Source organism: Melospiza melodia, chromosome 4, assembly GCF_035770615.1.
Source record: "Melospiza melodia melodia isolate bMelMel2 chromosome 4, bMelMel2.pri, whole genome shotgun sequence".
NCBI lineage: Eukaryota > Metazoa > Chordata > Aves > Passeriformes > Passerellidae > Melospiza > Melospiza melodia.
The window spans coordinates 15,375,237-15,385,632 of record NC_086197.1 but is presented as its reverse complement, the minus strand read 5'-3'; the positions used below and the strand labels follow the sequence as shown (position 1 = coordinate 15,385,632).

The 10,396-nt window shown below is 43.0% G+C and overlaps 1 protein-coding gene across 1 annotated transcript in view; it reads right to left on the bottom strand.

Moving 5' to 3' along the window:
• Positions 1 to 2,751: 2,751 nt before the first annotated feature.
• LOC134417136 (tyrosine 3-monooxygenase-like) overlaps positions 2,752 to 10,396 on the bottom strand; it is a 28,706-nt gene continuing 21,061 nt past the window's right edge. Inside the window, exons 11-12 of the mRNA XM_063153986.1 lie at positions 5,477 to 5,610; positions 2,752 to 3,184 (exon numbers count right to left, since the gene is read on the bottom strand). Coding sequence (XP_063010056.1) covers positions 3,025 to 3,184; positions 5,477 to 5,610 — 294 coding nt within the window. The 3' untranslated portion in view covers positions 2,752 to 3,024. The remainder of the gene's footprint in view (positions 3,185 to 5,476; positions 5,611 to 10,396) is intronic.

Below are 10,396 nucleotides of genomic sequence, written 5' to 3'. Positions count from 1 at the left end.
CTGCTGAAATGCAAACTGACAAAAAGACATATTTGTACTGGTTGGTGCTTTTTCCTCTGTGCCATTATTTTCATCGGGAGGCCCCATCGCTGCCTTTCCCATCACTGCTGCCTTAGACTGACAGGAGGATGAGGTACTTGTTGGCTTCTGCGAGGAAATGAAAGAATGACTATTGGAGGAGCAGAAAATGATCAGTGTAACTCCTAGGGCTGTAACCCTGAAGGCTTTTGTTTTGTCGCTCCACTGAATCAAAAGAAAAGAATTTGGACCTTCTTGGGGGGGAGTGTCAAACATGGCTAGCCTGGGGTAGGCTTTGCCTGAGCAAGGAGGGAAAGATTTACATCCTTTGGAAAAATATTTACTCATCTTAAAAGTTCAGGTAGCCAAATCCACTAATTCTGCAGCTTCACCAAGTTCCACTGCAGCCTGCCCCAGCCCTGTGTGCCAGCTGACCATCACTAAGGCGAGGAAAAAGCAAGTATACCCACAGTGGTTTTGATAATCTTGCTGATAAAATTTCCTGTGTGCAGCACCTCAGACAGGCTCAGTGCTGTCGCTGGGACTGCTTGAGAGGCTGGGTGCTACTCAGCATGTGTAAGGGTGGGAGAATCTGGCTCCAAAATGGTTTCTTTTTCTCTCCTTGCTAAAGGACCTGGAAAAGACAAGGATGTGTGGGCGGGCCTGGAGTCCCTCCAAAGAAAGTGTGAGGCCTTGGGCAAAACAAATCCATCAGGTCTCTCATTTCTTCCAAATATAGGTCTGTTCTGAGTAATAGCCAAACTCAAGTCTAAATTCCACATTCAGCCCTTTCAGAGGGAATACATGAAAAAGACCCTATGGCCCAGAGAGTCCGTCTATAGAAAATATTTTGATAGCTCTTCCGCTCTGGCATTATCTTCCACTTAAAAAGAAAGAAAAGGAAAACACACAGAACTGGAGCACATGATTTAATTTTCACTGTAAAAGGACTGATTGATGAAAATAATACTTCTGAAAACAATCTGTTGTGAGCTATCAAATATTTTTGCCTATGCACCAATTGGCAGGAAGCAGACAGATAAATTATTACAATATGTAAGGAAACAAATTGCTCTGAAGAGGAATGGTATTTGTGTGTGTGTGTTTATGAGCAGGATAAGTAGAATTAAACCCATAAAAGCATGCTGAGAGATCATCTTCCATCACAGCAGAAATATACTGGAAGCAAAGGAACTCACTTCAGCTCTGTCCCTGGCTGAATTTCTAGCAAAACAGGGTTTATGATATGCAAGTGTTCTCCTGGAGTAGAATTTTTAAACAAATTAAAATAAAAAAGGAGATTGGGATGTTCCTGCTGTTAAGAGGAAGGGGGTCTCACAGCCATTTTTGCCAAGATACTTCAAAATTTTTCAGACATCACCACATTTTAATAAAGAGGAGCAGTTGCAGCAGATCCACAGATCCTGAATATTGCTGCTCATGGGAAAATTTTTGGAAGTGCTGTAGACATGGAGCTTTAAGAACCAGCATTCTATTAACTTTCAATAAGACAGTTTCTATAGAGCCTGACAAGTGGAAAAATGACAGTGAGATAAGGTCTGTATGAAATAACAGCCTGTGGATTGCTCTGTGGTGTCTGTGTACGTGTTCCTATCCCACAGTGAGAAGCTCAGGCAGAGATGGTAGCTCATTTTCTGATAACTCCTTTTCCATCAAAAGCCAAACCACATCACATTTTCCCCAGAGCTCTGTACACTGGGTACTGGGTAGCTGGTGGGTAGCAGTGGACAAGGCAGCCACATGCTAAATACAATTTTGAATAAATAAGTAGAGCTCCTAAGTGGCACAGGATAAATATTCTTTTACATTTGTAGATAACTATCACCCAGCTTGAGCCATGAGATCCACATTTTCCCTTCTCATGCCTGTAACCTGCATCAACCCCATCTGCTTGCACTGCTGCTGAGAGGAGAGGGAACCCTTCTGGTCTGGAGCATCATCTTCTTTTCCTCTATTTGTGCATTGTACATGAAGGAAGGGGACAAAAACAGCATGAAAGTCTGGATTGGGCAATAATAAGACTGATTCTGGGAAATGTGACCTGTGGAACATAAATAAATTCCAGGTACATCTCAGGAGCTGGAGAGGGAGACGAGACGAGTTGTGGAATATACCAGATATTTTTTCTATTGCAAAGCTATATGGCTGCTAGTTGTTGATCTTAGGTTTTCCACCAGGTGTTCCATAGATTTGACCTTTTGATCATTACTGCAATCATCATGACATCAACAAGAGGCAAAGATTTCTAATGGTATCCAGGGGAATCTGAATTCCATGAAAAAAGCAATGGAAGCTGATTTGCTAAAGGGCTTTTTACAAACCTTTCCTTACACAAGAATTTCCTTCCCAGCAGTTAGATTTCCCACTCAAATTAAGCACTCTTGTATGTGACAGAGCCTTCCTTTTCTTTCAATGAAGGTACAAATATTCTGTGATCTTAAATATGACAAGAAATTATCTTGTATTCCAAGGCTACTGAATGAGTACTTAATAGTGAGCAGAAGTGCTCCTCTAACAAACTCTTGTATTTGCATATTTTAGGGGACCATTCATAGTTTGTGGGCAATAGGTGATGCTAATTACTTGCAGCAAGGAGCTAGCCAGCCTAAGAAGTTGTGATCATACCATTAAGGCAGCAAGTACAATGCTGTGTGGATGAAAAGCTACTATGCTGTTTTGTGACAGATAACTTGAAAAGGTGGCAAGGGAAGGAAAAAAAACCTGTAAGAGTCCCATAACACATAAGTATGCTCATATCACCTACCAAAAATTGGAGTAAGGCTTGTTTGTGATTGAAACATTCTAAGCAAGAGCTCATTATTTCGTCTAAGTCAGCAGCCTAAATTACAGTGGAAAGATTACCTGAACTGAGCTGGTCTGTGCATTTAAGATTTCTGCCTGCGAGCACAACTTCTTCACTAAGCCTCCAAGTGCTAGCACCACCTACAAGTATCTCAGTGGCAGGTGAGATGTACTGCTGTGGTTTTAAAAGAGGCTTTCAATGGCCAAGCAGAAGTTTTCCAGCTCCTCTTTTATCTGGTGGAGTGCCCTCTTGACTTTCTGTGGTGTGTTCAAAACCTCTATGCTGCTGGTAAAGGGGTCGTAGCGCAGAGCAAAAGGCTTCTTGATCCTCATGGCGTAGCTCCTGTGGGGAGACAGGACAGGGCTTCTGCTTCAAAAGGAGCAAAACCTGCAGGACCTCATTTCTCAGGGTGCACTCATGGAGCAGAGGCTGCTGTGACACCTCCCCACTGCTTCTGCTGAGCTTTGCCTGGTGCAGCACACCCTGTTCAGGGCTGAGCCACTCGCATCCCCAAAGTTCTGCAGGGCCCTGGCGTCAGCCTGGCTGAGTTTGAGCCCCTCGCAGCCCCAAATTTCTGCAGTGCCTGGTGTCAGCCTGGCTGGGTTTGAGCCCCTCAGCCCCAGAGATCTGCAGTGCCTGGTGTCAGCCTGCCTGGCTGGGTTTGAGCCCCTCACAGGCCCAGAGATCTGCAGTGCCTGGTGTCAGCCTGGCTGAGTTTGAGCCCCTCGCAGGCCCAGAGATCTGCAGTGCCTGGTGTCAGCCTGCCTGGCTGAGTTTGAGCCCCTTGCAGCCCTAAATTTCTGCAGTGCCTGGTGTCAGCCTGCCTGGCTGAGTTTGAGCCCCTCACAGCCCCAGATTTCTGCAGTGCCTGGTGTCAGCCTGCCTGGCTGAGTTTGAATCCCTCACAGCCCCAGAGATCTGCAGGGCCTGGTGTCAGCCTGCCTGGCTGGGTTTGAGCCCCTCACAGCCCCAGATCTGCAGGGCCTGGTGTCAGCCTGGCTGGGTTTGAGCCCCTCACAGCCCCAGATCTGCAGAGCCTGGTGTCAGCCTGGCTGGGTTTGAGCCCCTCACAGCCCCAAGGTTCTGCAGTGCCTGGTGTCAGCCTGCCTGGCTGGGTTTGAGCCCCTTGCAGCCCCAGATTTCTGCAGGGCCTGGTGTCAGCCTGGCTGGGTTTGAGCCCCTTGCAGCCCCAGATTTCTGCAGTGCCTGGTGTCAGCCTGCCTGGCTGGGTTTGAGCCCCTCACAGCCCCAAGGTTCTGCAGTGCCTGGTGTCAGCCTGCCTGCTGGGCCCCGTCTGTGCTCTCACCGCTCTGCCTTCACACAATTCAGAGTTATTACAACCACAAGCTGAGGAATGCAGGAGCACAGCATGTCTGCCGCCTTCACTTCCAAGAAATAACCTGGAGCAGCTCTTTCTGTGTTATATTCTAAAAACCTGTTGATCCTAGGCATCCTGGGCTATTTTTCTGTCTCTATTAAAAGAAAAAACACGATTGCTTGCCATTTTCTACAATATTTCCATTAAGTGCACGCTGGTAGGAACCCCCTGTACTGATGTTGCCTTATGTTTTCTGTGCTGACAGATTCTTGTGCTTTCAGTTATTTTGAGCAGCCTTGGCTGTGCAACTGCTTTGAAAAAAATGTATGAAAAAGCTCCATGCCTGAGAGTGGTGTATTCCTTGTCCTCATACGTTCTTTGCAGGTTTGTCTGAGTCAAAAGCTTTGCAAGTCCTCTCTCCTCTGCCAGGGAGTTCTCACCCTCATTTTTACACATATTAAAAATTTAATGTGAACATTTAGATTTAAGATGATGAGCCTACTTAGCCATGGCTATAGCCCCAGCAGACACTGCTTCTGGGGAAAAGGAGAAGAGAGTAGGGAAGAAGTCTGGCTCAGGCTCCCTTCCTCAAATAAATTCCTCATTTCAGCTCCTGCATGCTCCCCAGTAGCTCCACAACCAACATCCTGCCTCCAGCCAGAATTGGTCATGTTGTTCTAAATGTTGGAGATGAAGGCCAGAATTTAAACCCTGCTTATTTTTTTTAAAGGAAAAGGAAACAAACATCCTTACTGCACAACATCGCACAGTTAAGGAAATGTGTTTAGAAACACCTCAAGCTACTTCGAAATAATGTTATTTAGGTTGCAGACAGCTACTTTGTAGAAATTAGGTTGCCCGTGAATGCTGATTCTGGATTCTTGTGCAGATATAATCAGAGCAGAAAGGCAATCTTGTTTTCAAGCCTCCTGCTGATCCTTGTTAATTCCAGAGACTGCTAGGAAATTTCTATGTGACCTTGGGTAAATCAGTTCTTCACGACCTCCTGTTTGTATGAACTAGCACATAGGGTGGGATTGCACTCTCACAGCTCAGTTACAGAATTTACTTCAGAAGGTGCTAAAATGAAGCATTGTTAAGATGAAGCAGGGGACAGGGCATAGCAAAAATAAATTCTGACTTTCTGTGAATCTTTTCTGAGATAAGCTTTTCTTTGTGGTACAAAAGCCGCTATGCAGGTGCAGTGAGATAGCCTGGCATGGTTGTTGCAATAGTTTGTAAAGAGAAGTATTTGAGATTAAGAATCAATCCAGTGTGCGCCCCTCAATGAAAAAACCCACAAACACTTTACTTACTGAAGCTTGACCTTGGCATCTTCCAGGTTTTCTGCAATGAAATAGACAGGCTGGAAGGCTTGATCCTGATAGGGGTGAACTGCAGTCACTTCTGGATCAAAAGGCTTGTACTCTGGCTCCTTTGACAAGGCATACTTTGGAGCAGGAACAACACCAGTTAGAGCAGGTGAATGAACAGAGAAAGAATTAGTCCCTGCTGGGCAGTAAAATTCTCTTTGGGGAATAGTTAGGGGTAATAGAAAGTCCTGTTCTTTCATATGTCAGGGCTAATTTTCATAATTAGCAGTTATTAAACCAAATAATAAAGATTTTTTAATATAAAAGAATATATATATATATATATATATATATATATATATAGCCTGCATTACAGTGATGTACAACTGGATAGCACAGCCATGTCCTCTGACAGGGAGGGGAGAGTCTATGCCACCCCCAAAATATAAGTATCCAGAAGAAAAAAATATCATGCTGCTTTTTTTCAGATAGTGTCACAGAAATTTCACAGTCCTGTCTAGCATTACTTTAGAGTCCCCTAGCCCTTGTCACAAATTTCATGCTTCCTGCTGCAATGAAGATCAGAAGGCAGAATGTTTCTGGTATTGTATGCACAGCTCTCAGGCCAATATAGCAACCTAAAATCTTCCCTGAAATCCAATATATAAATAAACACTATACTGCATCTGTACATTTGTATTTTTGAACCCATAGAGGTTCTTCTATATGTTTTTCTCCAGTTCTCTTACATTGTCCCCCCCAGGCAAATATGAATTTTATAGAAGCCACTTCTGTCCACACTGCAGTCAAAGGTGCATCTACATAGTCTGTTTACAAATATTGGAAATGCCTTTTCAACCAGCCACCAGTTTTACTTGCACAGAGTCCTGGGAAGGCAAGGAGCTCATCCCATCAATGTTGAGACCCTTTTTCTCACCTTCAGACTGGACAGTGGGCCCCATTCACCTAGGGATATTCTTTTAGTACACACCCTTCTCTGAGATCTGTCTCTTTCCCTTTCTCTCTTCTTCCCCAGCCTTCAGGAGACTCCCTTCACCCTTTTATAATCCAAATGTCAACTCTCAGGGTGCTACTTGTAAATAACTGGTAACAGTGGGTGATGTTGCTCAATTCAATCTTCTAGTTGGAAAAATTGAGACAGTGCTCCTAAGCACATATTTAGACATTTCAATGAACTGGTGCAGAAATAAATACCAGGCTTTAAAAAAAAAATACAAACAAACCCAAAAAACCAAAACCCCAAAACTCCAAAGAATATATAAAAGATGGTGTTTTTCTTGCTCTTCATTTGCAGTGTGTAATTGAAGAGTAAACCTTGGATAGCACTCATACAATCTAAGATAGTTGGTATACACAAACACGAGGCTGCTCTTAGAATCTTAGAAGCTCTAGGGAACGAATGGGAAAAGATTTCAGTAACTCAAAACCTGACAAGGGTCCCACTATAGTGTCAGTGTTGAAGCAGAACTGAAATCCCATTGATTTCAGTGGAAGTTCAGCTTGAAACCGGATGGCCTTAAAGGCCTCTACAAGTTAAGTACTGGGTGTGCTGCGAGAAAAGCATATGTAGCACTGAGTGTTGCCAGAATTGTGGTATGAGCCATAAGATTTTACAGTATGTAGGACAGAGTCCAGCTGAGTGTTAACAGAATAAGCATTTGGGATAATGTAGAACAGCTGACAGAATATAGTGAAATAAACAGTGCAATACTGAGAGCTTTTGGGGAGGAATTCTTACAGTTCAGAGGAGGCAAGTTTGGCCAGCAGTCAGACACATTACAACTGCTCAGTTTAGACTTGGGGATGGTTATCCCTCTGATACCTAGCTGCTGTTACTAAATGCTTTGTTAGATAACAGGGATTCAAGTGCAAGACTCATGCAGAGGGTGCCTAGCCCTTCCTCTCCTCCTCTGCCTTACCCCCAAATTATGCCCTGAGTTTGGGAAGGATCAACTCATGCACAGAAAACATCTACCTGAAGCTGACTTCAAACTGGTAGGAGTGGGTGCTGTGTAGAAAAGGGAAATGTTTTTACATTTCATAGCCAGGATGTGGTTCCCTTGGTTACAGTCACACACCCACAGCCAGTCAGGCCAGGCTGCAGCTCAGGGATGTTCCCAGGCTTCTTGCTGGTGCTAAGTTCTCATATAACATCAGCTGGATGACTGCTGCTTGCCCTCTGCCACTGGTTAGTTGTTATCTTCTTGTTTTAGTAACTCATGGCCTTATGCCCTCCTTGGTGGCTGAATTTTTCTGCTGCTCCTGGCCTAAAAGTCTTCGGGTCCAAGGAAAGCCCTCCCTGCTGCAGGGTGCCTCCTTCAACACACAACCTACACTGAGATTCCTACAGGATTTGCCTGTTCACTGCCAGCAAAGTGCCAAAACTCCACTGCCTGTGCCAAATATGTTGATCAGCTAAAAGATAGGGAATCAAGTCTGGGACCTCCATGCAGGAGTGTGTGTCTGGTCCCACTGAGAAGGCTGGCAGATAATTATTAAGTTGGATAATGGCTTTCTGCCAAGCAGCAACAAAACTTATCTAGAGCAATAAAATCAAGTCTATCATGAGCCTCACTCTCTTCCAGTCTTCATCTTCTCTGGCAGATGTGTCTAGACACTGCTTTATTTCTAAACAGGCACTGCACTACACATTTTCTCTCTTCAGCTGTAAAAGAAGCAGCTGGTACAGGTTTGCAATTTGCTAACAGGTGCTCAGGCATTGGATCTCACCACTTCACCCACACTGCCAGTGCCTACCCTGAAGTTAGAATCACATGCACAGGCAGACTAGAATGAATAAATGGAAATATTTCTGTATTTTGGCTTTGTTCTAAATAAAAATCAATGCTATTAAATCAGCTAAAGAAGGAAACTTCAGCACTTAAATTTATAGATATAATTTCAGGAGCTCAAGGTGACTTGCACAGAGTAAGCCATTGTCCCAGGAGATGCACAGTGGACCTCACAAAGGGATTCTGCAGGGTGCTTGACCATCTTCTGATTTAGGTGTTACATACAAGAAGAACATGCTGAAAGGGGGATAATCCTATTCATTACCTGTTGAATATAGATGCTATCACTCCTGCATGTATTCTCACTAATATGATGCATGTATTTTCACTAATGAGCAGGGAAGATCCTATTCATTACCTGTTGAATATAGATGCTATGACTCCTGCATGTATTTTCACTGATATGATGGATGAACACAGAGATAGACCCAGCTTTATCAAAAGTTTATCCAGTAGCTTTACCCAATAATTTCAAGTGATAAAAAGTAGTGACAAAAACCTGCCATTTTTCAGCTCTGGAACAGTTAGGTCTTCTTTTCCCAGCTCAGAGGTAGGGAGTTTGAGATTGTAATTTTTTGTTCTATATAGATAGCACAGTTTTGTGCACAAGCAGTCCTCACCTATGATTTTAACCAAAAGCAGAAGAGCTTGTTGGTGCCTGAGGAGGAAAAGGGTGGAAATAGAGAAGACAGAGTACAAGTCTGCAGAGCTTGACTCCAGACACCAAAAGTGAGCATTTCTGATGAGATTTTTACCTTCATTTGAATAAACCTTAATCAGAAAAAGGAAGTGACCACATCAAATGGATTTTGTCATGCATATTGCTATGAAAGCTACATAAATATCAGCAATATGATTACCTCTGTCCTTTAGTATCCTGTTTAACATATAAATGAACTTGATTTAGAACCATAAATTATTAAGCCGGGCAGAGTAGAATAAATTTGGCCTTGAATTGTGCTTTGATTGGACATTTCTGGTTTTACTGGGTAAATGAAAACAAGTTTATGTTTCCTGTTGGTTGTCAGTGAATATAAGGAGTACTGAAAGATTCCCAGATAAACAGTAGCTTCAGCAGCACATAGTGTGAAGTTGATGAACAATCAGGCCAGGATCAGGTTGCTATGTAGAAAGAAAGTCATGTTTATTCCTCTAGAGGGCTAATGAACATGCAGATCTTTCAGCTTATCAAGAGAGAAAGCTCTCCACAGAGTTACCTCACAAACATCTCCAAATTGCAAGTGTTGTGAGGAAAAACAATGCTGAACTCAGCAAGTGGTAAAAGTGAAGGTTGATGTCTGAGAAGGTTCCCCTTTCCCTGTGTTAATTTCAGCTGCCCTTCTGTGGGGATTCCTACTTGAAATGCCTTGAGAGAAATCAAAATGTTGTCTTTTCCCTCCTGTCAATTGACTGGGAAGTGGGCTGACCTGTACACAACTGGGAGGGTTTTGTAAAATGTTTATTGTCATGACAACCCAACCATCTCCAGTTCAGGAAGTCCAAGCTATGCTAAACCAGCTACAATTCCATGTGAATGTATCATGATCTGGCTGTTAGGCTGCTGAGTTTATGTGTTAAACATAAAATATATCTCCCATGAAAGAGAAAAAAGGTTTCTGGTTTATAAAAATGCTTGAAAGGAGTAGTATTTATTTTCCTTTGGCTCTTACTAATTTAAAAAATATCATCCAATATCTGCACAGCTTGAAGGATTAGAGCCCTGCTGATAACAGTTTAGGGCTTCTGCAATTAAAAAGGGATCATCTGCATCAGAAATCTTCAAAATTAATGAGAAATTAATATTTCTCCTATCAGCTGTTTGGTCAAAGGAGGGGAAACCCACTTTCTGTAAAAGTGTACAAATCCTCTTTCTACAGCAAACATACCTAAGCAAGGCAGTATGAAACCTGTGCTCGCAGATTTTGATCTATGTAAAACTAGAGCTTACATAAGTTCTGAAATGTGTTTAGGAATGAAAAATGCCAAAGCAATTTCTTTTTATCAGTGTCCATGCTATTTCCTGTTTCTTTGCACTTCATTTGGTCCAGTCAATCGGTGCCTTTCTGGTTCATATGTATGTGAATGACAATAGCATGGAAAAATAGCCAAG